At 33.0% G+C, this 21749-nt stretch overlaps 2 protein-coding genes across 2 annotated transcripts in view; both read right to left on the reverse strand.

The window, feature by feature from the left end:
- Mondo (MLX interacting protein mondo) overlaps positions 1–21749 on the reverse strand; it is a 372455-nt gene that overhangs the window by 230541 nt on the left and 120165 nt on the right. The gene's annotated exons all lie outside the window — the stretch shown is intronic.
- On the reverse strand, positions 1902–21357 carry LOC145322057 (uncharacterized). The gene is made up of 9 exons (XM_080163823.1): positions 21130–21357; positions 19315–19428; positions 15047–15142; positions 8170–8298; positions 7359–7442; positions 6456–6653; positions 5835–6011; positions 5066–5327; positions 1902–4544 (listed from the first exon to the last, which is right to left on the reverse strand). Exons 1-9 carry the CDS (start codon positions 21349–21351, stop codon positions 3334–3336), a joined length of 2493 nt encoding a protein of 830 aa, XP_080019949.1. The 5' UTR covers positions 21352–21357; the 3' UTR covers positions 1902–3333.

Genomic DNA, 21749 nt, shown 5'->3' on the forward strand with positions numbered 1-21749 from the left:
TCTTTCAAAAAGTACAAATATTGAAATAACTGTAGACGACCTCTAGAGAAACTCTTTAGGAGTTGCGTGGGTGGAACAAACATTTAAAGTTGGCATACAATAATTCAAATCAATTATTATAGCTAAAAACCAATGATATTCAATAAAAACAAAATGTTTAGAACTTTAAAAAGAAAGCCTAAAAAAATTTGTATGGAGGAGGACTTTATTTTTTCAAGGGGTGATTTTTCTTGTAAGGGTGCAAGGAGTTTTAGAAATAAACCTTCCATGCCCATGGACCTGTATTAAGCTTCCTATAAAGGAGAATCATCGGTTCAGTGGTTAGTGAGATCTTTTGTTGTGCATAGGGTGCCAAGACAAACATAATGTTACTTTTATATAAAAATATCCGATAAGTCACTAAGCTCTTACTACATTAAATTGCTTATTTATGCTCTGACATATTATTATTACATATAAAAAAAATGTAAACTAGTTTCTCGTATTCATTCGAATCCGGTGAATAGGAACCGGTTCTCATCCATACGAAAAAACTATGTCTAGCATCGTATTATATCCAGTTTTCTACGAATATAGAAATGTACAATCATAAGATTAAAACCAGTTTTTTTAGCCGGTGCCTTCGGCACCTCGGGGCTAAAAAAACTAGTTTTAATCTTATAATTGTACATTCTATATCCGCGGAAAGCCGTTTATAATACGATACGAGAAATAACTATTATATTATTAGGACGGGGTTACGAACCCACAAAATATCTATAAGGTAGGAGCAGTTGATGAAGCCAGTTGTCAAATTAATTCACCAAAACTTAAGAAATATGGCAGATTAAAAATATGAATGTCGTCGTATGGATATTTTTTCACAACAGGTTTCGTGATTTTTTGTGTTTTTGGTCTTTTACAGAATCATCTAATTTTAATCATGGACTTTTTTTAGAAGATACTAATAAGTTACTTAATAAGTCTTTCCGTAATGTATTTCATAGGTTTTACTCTGCTGCTATACAAGATAATAGGCGAAACTGGGTATACATATAAGTACCCTTTTGCAACTTGGATCCCTTCACATTTTAAAAACATTATTTTGTTAGAATGAGAGCAAAGGAAATGATACTTACTTTCAGACAGAAAAATATTTTGTACTAACAGTCAGGCCCCTAGAGGCATCTAGTTGCTCTTGATATATCTGTGGGGAGGGGAGCGTCGACTCTACCCCTTTCAACTTGCCTGGACCTAGTCTCACTGTAAATGAGAACCGAAGCTCTTTTTAGTGCCTATAAAAAGGGGATAAATTTTAAACTTTTGGCAAAAGTATCCCAATGACGTCATATTAAAATAGTCCATTATTCGGTATTATCCTCTTAAAAATTTTTTTCAATATTGAAAATTTGAGTACCCCCCGACAGCGAACTATGAACTCTAGCCGCAGCGCTCGGCTCCCTAGCCTGCCTAGCCGCAGCGCTCGGCTCCCTAGCCTAAAACCTAACCTAACCTAAAATAGTTGTTCGTCGGTAGTGGAGGGGGGGGGGAGGGTACAAAATTGAAAAAAATTGAGAAAAAAAATTTTCTAAGAGGATAATGCCCATTATTTTAATATGACTTCATTGGGGATTTTTTGGCCAAAAATTTTTATATTCAAATCCCTTTTCTATATAATAAGCTTTATGAGAACCATGTGGCAATAGATCCTACCCACCTTACCAGGGGCGTCCAAGCTTTTTTATTTTGGGGGGGTAAAATTTTGAAAATAAAAATTTTGAGGATGCGTACGGCACCCCCAAGCTCATTTTTTTGGGGGAGGGGTTATCTTTATTGAATAGAGGCATTTTTTTATACACACACAGACCCAGACAAACAACTTATTACTTTTATATAAAAATAAATAAATAAATTTGTTCGACCTTTGCATACATTTATTATGGATAAACAATTTATTTTATATAATTCATATAATACTGACAAATTTTCAATTTTATATTATGAAATAAAATCTAAATAACTAAATGAAAGCATGAATTTAATAGAGGTAAAACTAAATATATTAGAATTGTCCTTTTAGACCTGGACCAGGAAAGTGGTGAGTTGGTGGTTTAAGACATCCCCCATTGACAAAATAAGGGGAGAGAGGCCTATAAGAGGTGATATAGTTACCTCCTCCCCCTCTTTAAACAATAAGGTGGTTACTGGTTAAGACTTAAAAAAATAATCCAAATGAAATAAACAGTAAGTTTCAATTTCTGATCTTTCATAAAGATTTTAAAGTCTTTCAAAATAAGTTTTTAAGTAGATATTTACTTAAATTCTTGATTCATCACATTTACCATAAAATACCAACCCCTTAAAGTCATGAAAAAATAAGAGTTGAAATAATAAGATTTCTATACTCCTTAGATTTAATAACAAAATTTGTACTATTAAGGCAAAAGTTTTAGTTTTCTAAAGCAAAAACAATGAAAAAAATAAGAATTAAACTTAGATATGTAATTCTAATATCAATTTTCAGTTCTAGCAATTAATAAATAACCTTCTTTAACAAAATAGGTAAAAAAAACAAAATAATAAATAACTCGATGCTTATAAGATAATAACAACCATAATTTGTACATTGCATTGGCTTAATAGCTAGATTCAAGCTTCAGAATATGAATAATGACAAATGTGGATCAAAATTTCATATTCTAAACATTAAATCTAATTAAATAAATGTCATTTTTTCTAATTCTAACAATAACTATAGTTCTATAAAAGCGGATAACAGGCTAAAATTTCATAAAATATTATATTTAATTATCTTATGGCCGATTGTATCAAATACAACAGTGTCAAACCCTTTTTTTAAATCTTAAATTTTACACTTTCAGATTTTCATAACTATCTAATAATAAATCTGGCTTTTACAATTCAATAATCTAAAAAATTATTTATGATATATTTTAATTTTAAAAACTAATAAATTTTTATTTTTAAAGATATACTGCAGGTATTTTTTTTACTTTTATAAACATTTTATAGCTTACTTTTTTATAAATTGTTAAAATGCCTATTGGAATATTTTTTTTAATTTTGTACTTAATGTTCAAATACAATAAATTTCATTTCATACATATCATTTATTTTTTGTTGTTGTTGATTGCAATTTATGAAAGATATTTGCTTAATAGAAATATTTTTTAAACTTAAAATCCTTAAATTAATTCATTTCTAAAGTTAGACAATCTTAATTTCAGTTTACCAGAGCGCATTTCTTGATTATAGGTTTTTTTAGTGTAATCTTTTTGGATAATTATGTATAAAATGATCATCACCACCCTGTCAATTAAAATGAGTAATTTTCTAGGCTTTTGCAGATTCTAAAATATTTTGTGTCAAGAGATCATCAATTGCCTGATTTGATGACTGGCAAGTATTTGATAGTTCAGATGATTGACATGCTGTTTTGGTCAGCTCTTCTGTTGTACACACAGATAATTTCTCAGATTTTTCAACACAATTTATATCAGCTTCTCTTTGACACATGGGTAACTCTTCAGAGTCAACAAATTGACTGTCAGCTGTTGACTCATCTAATTGACTGCTTGATTCTAAATTAATGTCATTTCCATGGATATCTTTTTGTTCTACCTTACCATCAGCTAATACTTCACTGTTATCATTTTCTTTCTCACTAGTGTAGTCAGAATAATGTGAATCTTGTGAGTTGTCACTAGAGTCTAGAGAACTGTTAGACTCTAGGCCAGAGTCTGTTTGTACAGTTTCTTCTGCACTTTCTGCTACACCATGAGAGCCTGTATTCTCAAGTATAACTTTATTGCTTGGATCATAATGAGAATTTATCTGTAAAGACACTCTGGTACTAATGGAAGTCTCCTCATCATTTGTTGGTATTTCAGTAGAAGCTTTTTGATAAAATTCACAATAAATACCAGTATTTTGAGTATTAGAGTCACTAACTGAGGGTATTAAAGTATTGGAAAATTGTTCAGATTCCATTAAAAAACTTGATTCTGATGATTGTTGAACTTGTCTGGAATTTTCAACACCTGATTCATCAATTGTGTCTGGTATTTGGGGTGGTAAATTTTCAATGGCAGGTGTTGGAAGATTATCTTCTACTTGTATTGGCTGTTTCGACCTGCATGACAATTCTAATTCAGATTCACAGAGACCAGACTCAATATAGTTAACATCCCCCACACCTGATTTACAGAGATCAGAGTTAAGTCCACCAGAAGAAGATGCAGTGAAAGGGTTTGGATTAAATTGATATGGTGCATGACTGGTATAGAATGGTTGATGTAGCTGCCTTGCCGCCGCGGGCCCAGGCCCAGGGCCCAGGGAGATCTGAAAGTATGAGTAGCCATTCTCACCATGCACATCCTCTGTCACACTCACATCAACTGGTAGATCAAGCCCTTGCTGCTCCCCTCCATCTGTTGTGGCTGCCAAGTAGCTGCCAGCAGCTGCAGTATAAGAGGCCAGTGGTGAATAAACTTCTGTTGTTGTGGAGTCTAACACAGCTTGTGGTGGGAAGAATGCAGAAGCATCTGAAATTTAAAAAAGTTTGCCTATAATTAGGGTCGTTTCCGTAACGGTTAGCTCTTTTCGTTAGACATGTTATAATTGTCCTATCGATTTCAAACTTTGCATGATGTTTTCTATAAGGTTAGGTACGATTTAGGAAGCGTAGCTACTCTATCAGAAAGTCGGTACGTCCATATAAAATATGCTGATTTTTTAACTTTGGCACAACAAAATTTGGTATAAAAAGATTATCCTTTTGATCTGATTTTGTGAATAATTATTCCTTTAACAACTAGGTACAATATCATAAACGAGGCATTTCTATAACTAAATCCTAAAAATAAAAGTATGTCCTTTAAATACATCCTGTATTTATGCAATTTTGCAACAAATTTATGTATAATTTTGTTAATTTAGACTAATGAATTAATTTCTGAAACTCTACAAGAGTTATGGCTCGTTTGTCATTTTTAGAGCTTCCCTGTTATGAATGTTGTTATCCTTGTTTTCTATAGGAAGCAAAGAGTGTTGAAATCGATCCTACCTGAGGAAAATGATTGTGAAGAGGATATTGCCATACAGGATGAAGGAACCAACTGCTCTTCATGTGCAGCTGTCACAGCTGATGGAAAAAGAACACCAGGAGGAGTGGATGAAAAGAGAGCACCAGTGACAGCTGATGCTGTTGGGAAGAGTGCACAGGCAGATTGAAAAGGCTTGGCTGACAAACAACAAGAACTGGCGGCTGATGAATCTGATAAACTGCTGTCAGGCAGAGATGACACAGGTTCTGTCCCGCCGGTTACCTAGGAAGAAAATTAATCCATTTAATACAAAAAAAAAATTTACTAGAAGATTTCAAAAAATAGTAGAAAATTCCTATTTAAAAGTAACAGGATGCATGTCTGTTTGTGTGTGTGTTTACTGAAGGAACTCGCGGGCCGCTGAACCAGTAGCGTTCTCCTTTACAGTAAATGAAGGATTATAACTGCTTTGAGGAACAAGAGGAGTTGCCCCTAGAAAAAAATAACCCCAAAAAAATATTTTCTTTTTAAAATTAAAAGTGTAGGGTCCCCCCAGCTCCAACCCCTTCTCTTAGATGCCCCTTGAGACATCTAGGGGCGTAACCGTTAGTTATTTATGCTTTACAAAGAGTCTTAAAACACAGCCATGTGACGTTTTAAAAATAAGGGATTATCCATCTCTTTTATGGGTTTTTTTCCCACTTCTCCTCTTATTCCTCATTTTTATGACGTCACATGGCTGATTATTTTAGACCCTTTGTAAAGCTTCTTAGTTATTTAATAGCATACCTTTAATAGAACTTGATCAATAATACTGTTAACAAGTGTGTGTGGATCATTTTCATCATTTTCAATATTGTCACTCTCATCAGATGATGACGTCACTCCTTCCTCCCCTTCCTCTTCCCCCTCTTCAACCTGGAGCTGACCGTCTACAGGTGGCTGTGTCCACCAACCCACTGTGGCCTGTACAATCATGGTTGTCAAATTAATTGGAATTGGATAAATAAAGTAGTAAAGTGATGTAAAGTAGGAAGCTTCATAAATGTCTTGCTATGGTTTTAGGCTGTTTTCCTGACAACTCCAGCCTCTCCTTAGAGGCTAGAGGGCAAGTAGTAAGATTTTTTTTGTCTGAAGCGCAATATTTGAATTACTGAACCAATTAACTTCTCCTTTTTTAGAAAAGCTTCACATAGGTCCTTAAATGGTTTTATTTTGTGATAGTTCTACGCTATTTTTCTATCCATTCTGCATTCAAAGCCACTTGATGCTAGGAGCGTAGCCGCAATTTTAGAATAAAGGTCCATTTACCTAATACCTACATAAATTAAAACGTATATTTGTATCTCATTTCTTAGTAAAAGCCAAAGTACCAAGTGGTGTGTTATATCTATAATTTTGCAACCATGCCTGAGTAGACGGTGTTGGATCCCACGTGTTGGCAGCTGTTTCTCCCCAGCAGCTGGCTCCAGCTGTGTCTGTACTGTTGTACAGGTGTGCCAGGTATCCCAGCTGTCCAGGTAGATAGCTTGTGTGTGCAGCAGCTGCCTGGTACCTCGCCTCCTCAAGCCGGGTTCTCATTATTGTTTTAACAAAGTGAGTTCTTACCTATAACACAATATAATATTCATTTTCCAAACCAGATTTTTTATAATGTTTAAACTTATAAGGATTTAACATTTGTAAACCTAAGTTCAAATTCTTCCTACTGCTGCTATGTCCCAAAACAAGCGCAACTTATTATCATGCACAGCTGAGACTTTCAGAAGTAAAAGATCGTGCAATCAAAGAGTTGGTTGTCTGTTGGGTTTACTAAACCTATAATACCCCGGGTGTTTGGACAGAAAAGGAGAAAAGGATTGATTTGTTCTTGGTTATTCTTGGTTGTTGGACCTGATGTTAGAGTGTCATGGACAGCAGGCTCGCCCGTATGAGGGGAATACAAAAAATATAAGTGCCAAAATAGCCTAGTTCTAAAAAGTTTTGTTGATCTTCCTTTCCAAAATTATATCTTTACACATCCATATATCAAACATAATCTTGGTCTACCTTGTTAACCTGTATCAGTTAATTCAAAACTCAATCTTTAATACAAAGTAGCTTGATGTCTGTCCGTCCGTCTGAAGCTTAAGATCTCAGTAACCGCTGAACTGATTGGGCTTTACTCTTCAGGGAATATACCTACTGAACCTGTGATGGTTTTAAGCTATTTTCCTAGGGGGTCGGACACCCCCCCCCCTTCCCATTACTTTATAGGACGAAGCCCCTAGAGGCTAGGGGCGAAGCCGTTAGTAATAAATATAATAATCTTACCTTTACAGGATTAAATTCCAATCTTCCGCTGGGATTGCCACAAGTATCAAGGCTACAGGCACAAGGAAACCCGGGCCGGTCGACCTAAGCAAAAGGCATGTTATATAAATGTAAAAAACCATATATTTCCAAATACTTTTAGTTAAAATTTACCATAGTTAATTCAGTTCAAGTTTATGTTGAGTCAAAAACATGAGCAAGTGTCTATGGGCCACCAGAGGTTTGACAGGAAGCCAGGTACTCCAAGCAATGTTTTCATTATATAAGCATGAACTGGATGAAGTTGAATAAGGTTTAGACTCAAATAATAATGTATAATACTTAGATATTGTGAAAGATTCTAGCATACCCTGATAAAATTGTTTCTCCCAGCTGGCTAATATAACTAAACCAACCGCAATTAGGACTTTACCACTCCCCTGACCATGGAGGAACGTATTGACCAATATTAGAGGGCTACATTAGCAAAAATTCTCTTGTCACAATATCCACATATATTATATCCATTTAAATAATCATGAACTGGATGGATCTCAATTAACAATGGAATAGTCATTTCTCACATGGTATTATAAACAGCTTTCCGCTGTTATAAAATGTACAATTATAAGATTAAAACCAGTTTTTTAGCCCGAGATGCCAAAGGTTCGGGCTAAAAAAACTGGTTTTAATCTTATGATAGTATATTTCTATATTCGTAGAAAACTGCAGATATAATACGATGTTAAACATAGTTTTTCACATGGATGCGAACCGGTTCTAATCCACCAGATATTAATTGGATTGGAAGCCATCCTGGAAATTACTATACCTGACACATGATACCCCCCGCGGCACACTCACATGTGTCCACATCACATGACACTGTACACGTGCACCCACAAAGTTGGCGGGAAATTCTCAACTGACGACATTCCTCCTTCTCTTCGATATTTATCTCCTAGACAAAACGAAAAAAATGAATTTTATAAAAAGGTGCTTTCCCTAAAAGTGACTATCGAACATCACCCCCCTTCCCCCCTGCTTAATAAATTGAAAATAAGGACATAGTACTTTCTTTTTTCCATCTTTAACTAATAGGGGGTGCCATAACCCAGTACCCAATGGTCATGCGTAGATTTTGCATTTGTGTAGATTTTCTGAATAGTAGTATTTCTGAAAAGGTCTAATCATAATCTATTCATAACAGTTCTAATAATATGCTATGCAAACCGATCATAATTTTAAAGAAATTTTATTGTATTAAATACAACTTTTTTCTCATTTTAAGAGTAAATGTATTTTTAAAGGTAAAAACAGATATTTTAAAAATAATTTAAGATTTTTTTAAAATTTAATTTTTGCAAATATTTATTTTTTTAATTTTTTTTTAAACGTGATAGTATCTTGGAGTACTATAAACAATTATAGGTCATTAAATGATAACATAATCAACCTTTACATTACAAGAAAACTTTGTTTGTAAAGATTTACATTATTTTAGTGGAAACAATTTATTTTTGATTTACTTATCCCTGTATCCCTGAGTAAGGATGAAATTACAAGAAACAGGTGCAGACTGCAGTTTTCAATAATTTATACCATCAGGTTAAAAATTAAAGTCATACCTTTCATGCAAACTCAGCACTTTTAATTATAGTGCTTTAGAATTAGTTTTTTTAGTAGAGTGTTTTTTTTAATTAGGTTTAAAAAAAGATTTAAAAAATAAAAACAATTTGGGATATTTTCCCTCACATGGACCAAAAATGATTCTGGTACTTTTAATAGGGCATTAGCCCTGCAGGACCCTATGCATTATTTTGTGTTCACATTTAATGCTATTAACTTTTAAAACTTGTTTGTTAGTTATCCTTGACAGAAAAATTTTGGACAATAAAACACTTCCTGTATGAAAATTAGAGTTGGGGAGTTAATGTAATTAGGAAAAGCAGATGAATTTCAAATAAACATAAATATTACCATAATTTCACAGCGTAAACAAGCTAAAGATAATTTTCTTCTTATACCTTGTTAAAAAATTATTATTTTATGAAAACCATATCGAATTATAATTCAATCAAAGTTTTAGCTAAGATTTTCTAAATCTACGGATCGACTTTTCTATGAAAATATCTAAAAAAAAGCAGTGGCGTGCACATTGCTTCACCAGGAGTTGGTGCAACCGTTAGCGATTGAAAAAAGTGAAAGACAGGCCTTCCCAATAATAGTTTTAAGGGGGGTGTTGACACCCTTCTACACAATCCTAACACATGCCACTGATAATGCATATTTTCCACATTTTTACGACAAATTAAAATAAAATTTATGTTCAGATCCTTAACTTTACGAGGGGGAGGAGTAATGTAATTAATAATAAGGAGAATACCAATACAAGATGTTATGTTAAGTTGGCAGCGCAGCTACATTATAAAAATGATCTTCAAACAACATAACATTTAAAAGTAAAATAGGAGAAATTTTTATTTTAAAACTTTTACAACCAAAAAAAAAATTCTGCCTCTTGAGCCATATTTTAGTACATAAATTATCTTAAAAATTGTGTATTATTTATGTGATTTAACATCTCATCACACAAATTATTATCCACGTCCATGAATCAGGAATGTCCTTGTTAATTTGTCTCATTTTACTCTGCACGTCTATTGACATTTTTAAAAGCGAAGCTTTTCTATAATTAGGGTCGGTCCGTCCTTAACGGATAGCTTTTTTGTTAATTTAAACATGTTATAATTTTTTAACAGATATCAAACTTTGTATGATTATTTCTAAGACAATTAGGTATGATTTAGGAAACGTAGCATTTCTATAATCGTTAACAGAAAGTCCATTTTAACATGCTATTTTTTTAAAATTTTGACAGGAAATTTTACTATATGATATAATTATCCTGACCATCTGATTTTTACCCATTACAACAAGGTACAATGATATAAGCAATGCATCTCTATAATCAAGTCCTAAGAATGTAAACATGGCCTTACACATTATCCTGTATTTAAGCATTTTTGCCAAAAATATACTTACAATTTTATTTAGACATATACATTTATATTAAATTTATTTAGTTTTGATACTCTGCAAGTGTTAATGTTTGTTTGTCCTATTGTTTCAGAGCTTCACTTTTATGGATGTTGTAATCCTTGTTAGAATATAAACTTGAGATAATTAAACAAGTTGAGTTTCTAATTAAACAAGGATAACAACATTCATAAAAGCATAGCTCAATAAATCAAACGGATACACACACATAAACACATGAAGAGTAATAGGACATTAAATGTCAAGTTCGGACAAAAATTAATTAATAAAAGGGTAATTATTATGGATATACCAATTTTTTAAGACTTGCTTGTAAATATGCTTCGCTTAGAACATTAAAAAAACGACGGGAGGGGACATTGTGCTGTTTTTAAATTAGTCTCCAATATAATAATGTTTTATTCAGTTTTGGAGACTTCTATTGAATTTGATTGGTTGGTGCATTAAATTAAATGTCCGAATGTTTCAACCACTAATTGTGATCTACAGAAGGGGTAATTTTGTGTTTAATTATTGCATTTTTATAAAAATTTATATTTCATTGTCTTATCCCTTTAGATCCCTGACAAAAAAGTAGGAGTTACATTATAAAAGGCGGGACAAAACAACCCATACAGATTATATTTTTTGGGGCGAAGCTACTTTAAAAATAAGATTTTAAATTACAGTAATCAATGATATGTATTAATACCCTTATAAATAAATGTTATCCTATGCAAATATGGACGATAGATTGACGTACATTCCAGATGATGATTAAACAAGGATGACAACATCCATTAAAGCGAACATTAAAACAAGTAGAGTGTCATGATAATTTAATATAGGAATATGGGAATCATCATGAAAAGTTTGAAATTGATTGGACAATTCACTCCTGTTTAAATTAACGAAAAGGGCTAACTAATTAAAGGGCGTTTTATTTTGACATACTTTTCAAAAAGCGAATCTTTTCTATAATTAGTGTCGGTCCGTTCGTAACGGATAGCTTTTTTCGTTAATTTAGGCATGTTAGAATTTTTCTATCGATTTCAAACTTTGCATGGTGATTCCTGTAGTAATTAGGTACGATTTAGAAAGCGTAGCAACTCTATAATCATTACAAGAACGTCCGTACGTCCATTATAAACATATTGAATTTTTACTTTTTTACCAAAAAATTTTTATGTGATGTAATTATTGGATTGATCTGAATTTTGGTATATTGATTCCTTGGAACAGAAAAGTACATTTTTACAAGCGAAGCAACTCTACAATCAAGTCATAAAAATGTAAGTATGTACATAGACATTATTATGTATCAAACAGTTTTTCAACAAATTTACTTACAATTTTGCTTCGACTCTTATACATTTATATTCTGATTATTCAGTTCTGACATCATACAAGTGATGATGTCTGTTTGTCCTACTGTTTCAGTGCTTCGCTTTTATGGATGTTGCAATCCCTGTTTTTAAAGTCTTGTTAGTAAATATGCTTCGCTTATAACATTACAAAAACAAAGTGGGCGGATATTGTGCTGTTTTTAAACAAGTCCCAAAAGTTTTACAAAAACAACCCAGGAAAACCATCCTTTTCTGTCCAAACACCCAGGGTATCAGGTTAAGTAACACCCATCAGACAACTAACTCTTTGATTACACGACCTTTGTCTCCGAAGTCCTAACAGTGCATGGTATGAGTTGCTCCTGTTTTGAGCAAAGGCATTCCCCCTACTCTATCTATTTATGTCGCGCACCTGACATAGTACAAGTAGGAACAACTTTTGATGTTTTTAGTTATGACGCAGTGTTAAACCTATCACCTCCCGACGACGAGCGGATGCGCTTTGTTTTGAGCAACGGTCGTGAGTTAAATTGAAAACTACTAGCAGAGAAAAACCTTTCCTATTTACCGACGGAATGATCGACGATCAAATTATTGAGTAGCTTCACTCAAAGAGAGAGAGTGGGGGGGACTATGGGCTATTTATTACACTAATCTAAAAACCAAAAGTTTTATAATAATGTTTTCTTATTCGTTGGCTTAACATCTTTGGGAACTTTTAAATAATAACTTTTGGTAACTTTGTTAAGTTGAGTGTCCAAACGTTTCAACCACTAATTATAACCTACAAGAGGGTTAATTTTTGGGTATTTATATTAGGGATGTACATTAATTTATTGGCAATTTTCTTATTCCTTTAAATCCCTGAGCTTTCTTAGACAGGTGAGAATTGTTTCTTATGGTGTTTTATTCTTACAACAAAATAATTTTTTTTGAATTAAAAGAAACAAAGTATATAGTTCTATGAGAACTTGTGAGCAGTTATAGAAAAATTAAGAAATAGAAAGACAGCACAAAATGATTAGGTATATGCATTAAAATTCAGCAATAAGACTTATAACATATCGGTAAGAAATTACTAAATTTGTAAAACAATAATACATGAATATTTGCTGTAGTGTTTATTTGTCGCTGTGTATGAAATCCATATCAAGTTACTACTATTATTGGACATTTAGTGTGAATTCGAAACAGTCCAGAAAGACATTACTGGATATTATAGACTTAGAGTTGACTAGTTTAGCCAAAGTCTTTTATAATTTATATAAGAAACAAAACATTGAAAATAATAACATTTCATTTTGGTATTCCCTAAATTCATTGAAGGCCCTTCAATATTTTGACTAAAAGATTAGAAGCAATCTTTTCTAAGCAAGATTATTGAGTATTTTAAGATAATTTTATCTCTTTTTTACACAATTCTATTTATTATCATTTGCCAATAAAAAAAAAAGGGAAATTGTATAAACACCATGTAACATCATATGACTTCCGTTCACCAATGTTGATTAGGAAGGTTGTTTACATGGGGCGTAGAAGGGGATTGGAGACCACCTTTTTTAAAATTCAGGATTGGTTTAACTTCCAGAATACACCCAAATTGAATCTTCAAAATTTTAAATAACATTGACAAGAAAGGTGTTTTTTAAAGGTTTTACCGTTTTGACACTTAAAGGAGAGAGTATATTCGATAAAAAAATATCCTAAATTGGAGAGAACAACGAAAAAAAAGTAAATTTTGCCAATTTTTTTCTATTTAGCTTAGATCTGAACTTCCTGATATCATTTTAGAATTTTTTTGTTAATAAGTGATCATATCAAATAGCCCCACTTTTTTTGGATTTTGAATATTCCCCTGCCCCCACGCAGTCTATACGTTTTTTCCACATTTATGTCCATTCAGAAAATCTATTTCAGAAAACCTATAGTCAATCTACCCAATATAATCTAACCTAACATGATCTAAAGTAATATGAAATAAAAAAAATACGCCCCTCACACTATTTTCATTTTATTTCAAAATAAAGTGGAGTTCTGTGTTCGACTAGCCACTTTGAGGGAAAACTTCAAAACAAACTCATTTTTTCCGTTAATAACAATACCTAATTCTTTAATGATAATAACTACAACATGCTCTCTTGAAAAAAAATAAAGAAACAATCTCAAGAATTTATTTTTAAATATAGGATAAGTTAGTGGTAAAATACTTTTTCTTTAGTTGCCAATTCCCTGCAACAGAGAAAAATATACAAAATGATGACAAAATGAATTTGTTCATATATTTGAATTTTAAATTTTCAACAAAATTTATGTAAATTTGATTTGATATTTACGAAATGTACAAATATATACTTATATATATATTTCATAAACTTTATAGTAATTATCTTATTATTCTCTTCTATGACCTAATCTATGATACAAAGTAGCTTGATGTCTGTCTGTCCGTCAGTCTGTCTGCCCGTCAGTATGTCTGTCCGTTAGTCTGTCTGTCTTTCCGTTAGTCAGTCTGTCCGTTAGTCTGTCTGTCTGTCCGTTAGTCTGTCTGTCTTTCCGTCTCTTAAGATCTCGGTAACCACTGAACCGATTGGATTCTACTCTTCAGAGAATATACCTACTGGTCCTGTGGTGGTTCTAGGCTATTTTTTGGGGGGATGGGACAACCACAACCCCCCCCCCCTCCCAAAAAAATCCCTCCCCATTTTTTTGTTTTAAATGTGATGGTTGTTGCATCAGTGCAGTGGTACTGATTTTTTTTTAAATTACCTCTTAGGGCAAAGCGCTAGAGGCAAGGGGCGAAACCGCTAGTAAAACAGTAATTTAACACTGGCATTATTTTAAAGAGTAGGGTAGTAATGCCTTGGCTCATAAAAAAGGCGCAACTCATTGTTAAAAACAATTCAGACTTTAAGACAAATTTAAGGCAATCAAATGGTTGCTTACCTAATGACCCCCTAAGTAAAGCTTTAAAAAATATTTTGTGTGTCCTAGACTGACCACCATTGCAGGGAGAGAGGGAATATTGGACTTTTTATCACAATAGTCCCCAAAGTTTTAAATAAAGTTTCTTTATTCGTTGGCTTAACAACTTCAGGAACTTTTATTGAATTTATATTGGTTGGTTCATTAAGTTGAATGCCCAAACGTAATCTTCAGAAGAGGTAATCTATTTGTCTATTGTTTAACTGTACACCCTCTCTCAACACACCCCTCCTCTCCTTGCTGTCCACAGTTCAACCTTCTATCTATCTATCTATCTATCTATCTATCTATCTATCTATCTATCTATCTAACTATCTATCTATCTATCTATATATTGTTTACCTGTACTCCCGCCTCTCTCAACACCCCCCTCCTCTCCTTGCTGTCCACAGGTAGAAGTAGATTAAGGTCGGCGTCCTCTTCGTCAACTAGTTCAACCTGCAAACAATATGGATATAAAACACACATGGATATTATGACAGGAGAAAAGTTGTCGTCAGTTTAGCTTGCTTACATTGACATCACTAATTGGTCAGTTCGTTCATCCAGGAGAAGGGGATGGGATGGGGAAAAGGGAGAATCGTTATTTTAGCCCGCTGCGTGTTAGTGTAAGATCCAACTAATAATATCCATTCTTCAAACAAACAAAAAAAATATGTCAAAAATTTATAGCAGATTCTTAACATTAAGATTTCTCCTCGGAGGAAGGTGGTACCCTCCCTCAAATGGTTGTAAACCTTCCTAAGACCTATGAGAAACTACATCGTAAAGAAGAGCCATATAAGACGGACATCCTGCTACTTTTAAATAATTAGCTTTACTAAAATATATGGAAATAGAGAACAAACAAAAGATTTGTTAAAAGTTATTTAAAAGTGTTTATTTGGGAGGGTATTTTTTTACTGGAACAATTTATCTTGGGAGGGTGTAACTGTAGGTACCCTTATCCATAACAGTTATAAACCTTCCCTGGGCCTATAAGAATCTTCACTGTAAAGGAAAACCATATCGGTCCTGCGGTTAGCGAGATCTTAATCTATAGACATCCTGTTACGTGTATATTTATTTTTTGTTATGTAAAAAAAAATTTGATATTTTTTGGATAATTTTAGGTTTATTGCATAACTTTGTTCTATGATTCATAATTGAACATGAACAAGAATTACAACATGGCGACGGACAAACGTCTAACGTTGAACAACATAGAATAACTGAACAAAAAATCGATGTGACTATAACAGATCTATAGTATAGATGTATATATACAGAAAACTACCTCCCTTCATTTTTCAAAGACCTCTTTCGTCTGCTTCTAAATTATTTTCTGCTACTTGTCTGTGTAATAAAAGCGATACCATTGGTTGATTTTCAATGACCCAATAGAAGGGTTGCACAAGACGGTTGCGATGGGGAGATACAGTTATTTAACCCTTTCTCCCTCTAGTTTTTTACTCTAATGTGATTATTATGTGAACTACTGGCTATTTCGTTATGAAGTACTCATAATACTAGAATTGCTAATACAGATGCATACTTAGCTTATTACATGGTGCCTATTGCCTAATCATCCTAGGAGTTATTATCCCAAAAGAAACAAGGTAATCAAACACTAAAATGTGTAAAAAAAATTGTTTTTAAAATCAATTAGTAATCTGCTTTGGGTTACTCAGTTCTTCAAATTGTACCCAATTGTCAGAGGAATCATTTGCAAAGTTTCAACTCCATCCTTTTTTTATGATCTAAGCTAACCGTTACAGACATACGGATGAAACTAGCCTGAATGTAGAAAATCTTTGCTTTAAAAGTTGCATTTTCCTCGATTATGTAATGCACAAAAAAAATCATAAAATGCATAGCCCTTGGACGACCGTCCGTCCGACTGTCCGTCTGAAGCAAAGAATCTCATTAGGGAGGCGGGGACATTGGAAAGTAAATTATCCTGGTACTCAAAGTGTTTAGGCTCTTGCTCTTATTAGTTGGTTCACTCTTAAAGTATCCAAACTTTTTAATTAATAGGTAGGAGGTAATATTTACACCCCTCCCTCTACAAAATAGTTTAATACAAGCAAAGTTATCTTTTTTAGGGGGAATGCCATGCTACTTAATCTTATTATTATCCTTGTTTTATACAATTCAAATTCTTATATTAATGTATATTTTTATCAAATTTTAACAAATGAATTTTAAAAGTTTACTTTTCTAATAAAACTTTAAATAATTTTTTTTTCTGATGAGAAATTTTAAATTTCATTTTACATTAGAATGAAGGAAATTGTTGGGTAAAAAAGGTAATTACTTTTTCAGTTATCTTGCGAAACCAGTTTATATCCGCTGAAATAAATCAGCTCTACCGGAAAATCATGTATAGCATCACATTCCAGACAATTTTCCAGGAATTTTAAAATACATAAAATTAGACCAGTTTTGAAAGTTTTAAAACAAAACTGGTTTTAATCTTATCATTTTTCACTTTAATATCCGCTACACTCAATGAAATCATAATTTTTTTAACTGTCACAAAATGAATGTTAAATGCTTAAAACAAAGTCCAACAATTCAGACTTGATTGTGAAGATGCTTTGATTATGAAATTGTACCGAATCGTCCTTAGAATTATTACACCGTATAAATCAAATAAATAGTATAATTATATTAAATAAATAGATGTGGTCAAAAAGCTTATAAAAATCCTCATTTTTAAAATAAACTTTATTATAATGTTTATGGAGTTGTTATGCTTTATACAGATTGGACCTAATTGCTACAGGAATCACCAAGAAAAGTTTTTTATAACAATAAGGGGATTCTAACATGCCTAAATTACGATATGGCTATCGATACGGACGGAATGGCCCTAACTGTAGAAAAGCTTTTAAAAATACTATTTGCTTCATCCATGACCTTCAGAGGAGGATAAATTTGGTAAAACCACCCAATAACATTTATAAAGCTTTCCTAAAATTTGCAACCAATTAGGACCAGAAAATTCCGAGATCTTTAGCTTCAGACAAAAAAACTTACTACTTTTTTTGATGGACAGATTGTCTCAATATGAATAATTTATCTATGGGGAATAGTTGCAGACACAACAGTTTTTCTTTAAATGAAATATACACCCCTGAATCAGAGAGGGAGGGGACATTATGCTGTTTATCATACTAGTCCACAAAGTTTATAATAACGTTTTCTTAGTCGTTGGCTTTTAAACTTTGGGGACAATATTAAATTTGATTGGTTGGTTTTTTAAGTGTCCAAACTTTTCTACCAAACATTGTAATCTACAGATTGGGTAATTTATCGGCCATTGTCATATCCCTTTAGATTCCTGCCCCTGAATAGATCAGACTTTCTTTTATACTTTTCTGATGCTAAAAATAAATTTTCATAGATTGTCATAAGTTGCAATTTTGCAATTTTCCTGCATAAAAATATAAAAATACGCATTTATTTTTATTATGAAATAATAACAATGATGTATTAGGATTAAATTTCATGAATCCTTAACAAAATTGATAAATTTAATAAAAGTCCAAATGTCCCCTCCATCCAGGCTAAAACCACCCAATGAAATGTACAGATAAAAGCACAATCCAATAAATTCTTAAAACCCCACAAATTTTACTTCTTTGCATAGAATGGGTGTATTCCTCCTATTTATTTTGCCATGGGGTCTATATACACCCCCCCCCCCCCCTCCTACTGCACACTTCTACTTGTAATGAAAGCATCAATCAATAATATTGTACAATTTCTAAATCATTTACATTTATAGCATAATTATAACATTATTAGGGCTTCTTCCTAGGCATTATTTTCAGATTTATCTTATTTATATCGTAAAATCTAAGTTAAACATAGATTTTTACATCCCATTACAACTAATTATTATATCTTTAAATTGAAATCAAATTTATTAAAAGTAGGGTTGGGCCGTATACTTTTTTGGCCAGATACCGGATACCTGGCAAACGCCGGATATCAGGCAAATTATCGGATATCCGGCATTAGAAATCAGCCCGATATCCGGTATCCGGATAGTTTCAACATTCGGTATACGGATAGTTTCAATATCCGGTTTCCGAACGGATATTGAAAATGGACGGATATCCGGCCCAACCCTAATTAAAAGTCTTTCGGGACAAATGTTATCATTATTATTTTTGAAAGCTTTTGTATAATTAATATATTGGGGTCGGTCCGTCCGTGCGTAATAGTTATGTGCGATTTAAAAAGCTTAACAACTCTATCATAAATAGTTACAAGAAAGTCTGTACGTCCATTTAAAACATTCAGATTTATAACTTTTTTAACAACAATTTTTGCATGATATAGTTATCCTATTTTTCTGATTTTTGGAATAATGACTTCTATGACAAAGAGGTACAATATTATAGGAGAAGTATAACTATAACCAAGACCTAAAAAATGTAAGTATGTCCTTAAACAATATCCTGTATTTATGGACTTTTGCAACAAAATTACTTAGAATTTTGTTCAGACTTCTATAATTATTTTCTGATTTTTCAGTTCTGACACTCTACAAGTGTTAATGGTCGTTTGTTTTGCTTATATAGATGTTATCATCCTTGTTTTTATTAATTGTTTGCTACCTGTCCATCGTCATTAATAACTGGATCCACACCTCTTCTCTCAGCAATATGATCATCTATGCTCAATACCTCGGCAGCAAAATGTTCATCTGCCATACCCAGAGTGTTGCCTCCCTGAAAAGTAGATATTAATTGTAATATGATAAGAATAAACAGTAAAATATTATACACTTGCTGCTGCGCCCCTAGCCTCGAGGGGTTCTGTAATATAAATAACTAGCGGCTACGCCCCTAGAGGCCTCTAGGGGCACTTGAGGAGGAGAGAGTCGAATTTAGTAATTCAATTTCTTATTTTAGATTTTAAAAGAAAAAGTAAAAAAAAATTACGTTTGATGTTTGTTTTTCGTTGAACACTCTTTCTAAAATTGAGAAATTTTAAAAAAAATTTAATTTCTCTAGGGAGGGTGGTGGTACCCTCCCCCAAAATAGTTATAAACCTTCCAGGGACATATGAGAATCTACCCTGTTAAGGAGAACCCGATCGGTTCAGTGGTTAGCGAGATCCTTCGCTACAAACAAACAAACAGACAGACAGACAAACAAACAAACAGACAGACATCGTTCTACTTTGTATTATAGATAAAATAGGCTAATACCATCCCAGGACCGATATGAATCATCCCTAGAATGGAGAACTCAATCGGTTCAGTAGTTACTGAAATCTTAAGCTTCAGACAAAAAAACCTCACTACTTTAGGTATATAATAGGAATAAGATACGATCATTTGTTTTGTAAGTAAAAGAAATATATCGACAATTATAAAGCCTAAAAACATTTTATTTCTTTTGGAGGGGGGGGGGGGAGTGGACAGAATTTCCAACATCTCTTTGGATTAAGCAATTAGTCTGTCATAAGTTGTCTATTAATAAAAAAAATGTAGGGGGCAAAAAAGAGCCTAAGTAATGTAAACATGACTTAAATTGAAAAATAATTTGTTCAGGCGTTGACAAGATCTTAACGGACAAGGAAAACAACTTGATACTTTATGTAATAGGATTATAAAAGAATAAGGTTTAGTAACTTTAAGAAATCAATAATTCATTTGCAGCTTTCCTCAATTGGTTCAGTAATTAATTAATTAGATAGTTACGACATTATTTAAGAATTAAATAACACATTGACCTTAGTGTAGTGCTTGATGTAATAAAATTATGTTCTTAGAATTTTTATAAATCTTTTAAATCAAATAAGATACCAGCCAATATGCCCCTAACTTCTAAGGGGTCTGTATTCGAATTGAAACGGAGAGGGCAGAAAAATAGCCTAGAACCACCCCAAGTCTTTGATTAAACTTTAGATATTCTAAAATCATCCCGAGACCTATGTAAAGCTCTCCTTCGGTTCAATAGTTATTGAAATCTTAAGCTCCATACAAAAAAAACTTACAATTTTATAAAATTGATTAGTTTCTTCGCCCCTACCATCTAGTGGAGGTCAGCAAAATAGATTAAAACCACCCAAAGAAAATTATAAAGCTTTCCTGAAAATTCATTCCATTTAGCCCAGCACATTTCGCGATCTTTAGCAACAGACAATAGACTTACTACTTTATATTATAGAATTGATATTTTCTTATTTACCCACTAACAAGTAGGAGGGTTATTACAAACAAATAATTATGCATAATATTTAGGTTTTTCGATATCTATAGAAAAGTATCAAATGCTTTAATTAGGATTTTCACTTAATTTACAAAAACTCGCTATTGTTCTTAATAAAAAATATTGTTCAAATATGTTGTTTTTATAATGACCTAGATTATATTTCCTTTAAATTGGCGCGAAAGGCCGAAACGTCAAAATGTTATGTGTTACCTGGGAAGGAACACAAATAAACCCCTGGCGCCTGTTAAAGTAATACACAGTCACGTCCTCAAACATCACCCGCCGTTTCTTTGTGGCCGGCTCACCGAGGCACAAGGCCGGCGTCGCACTATCGCCGTTTTCACCGCTGTTATCGGCAGCAGGTAGAACGCCGGGTAGCAGCTGCGGCTGGCAGCCGGTGGCATCGGCCGCCTTTCTCTTGCCGCCGGACATCCTAGTGTTACTGACTCAAATTTTGTGTATATGCGTGTGTGTGTGTGTGTGTTTGGAGGTGAGGTTTACGTGAGAGAAAGTAAGGGGGGGGGGGAATTTTCGAGGCATATTTCCCCCGTCCCATGGGCTCTGTTAGAAAGGAGAGAAACAAATATATAAGAAATATTTTTTCTATCATAAAAAGGGAAAGGTAAACTGTAGAGGTTATCAGGAAAACGGGGATAGGCTAATGGCAAATTAATTCAAATTGACCCATTATAATATTAAAATAGGGTCTCTGCGCATTTGTCAGTTTTTTTGTAATATAAGATCTCAATAACCCCATAGACCAATTAGGAATGCCTTTTCAAGAAATCTTTATATATTAGGTTAGATATTTTCCTAAAATTTTCTTTCAG

Source organism: Acartia tonsa, chromosome 6 (genome assembly GCF_053477335.1).
Source record: "Acartia tonsa isolate MP-2025a chromosome 6, ASM5347733v1, whole genome shotgun sequence".
NCBI lineage: Eukaryota > Metazoa > Arthropoda > Copepoda > Calanoida > Acartiidae > Acartia > Acartia tonsa.

Excerpts from the sequence above, each read along its gene's own strand:
- LOC145322057 (XM_080163823.1), bottom strand. The coding sequence starts at position 21,351 with ATGTCCGGCGGCAAGAGAAAGGCGGCCGATGCCACCGGCTGCCAGCCG. Across the intron at positions 19,429-21,129 it reads TTATTTGTGTTCCTTCCCAG|GGAGGCAACACTCTGGGTAT; the intron begins GTAACACATAAC and ends TCTACTTTTCAG. Across the intron at positions 8,299-15,046 it reads TGAGAGAGGCGGGAGTACAG|GAGATAAATATCGAAGAGAA; the intron begins GTAAACAATATA and ends CGTTTTGTCTAG.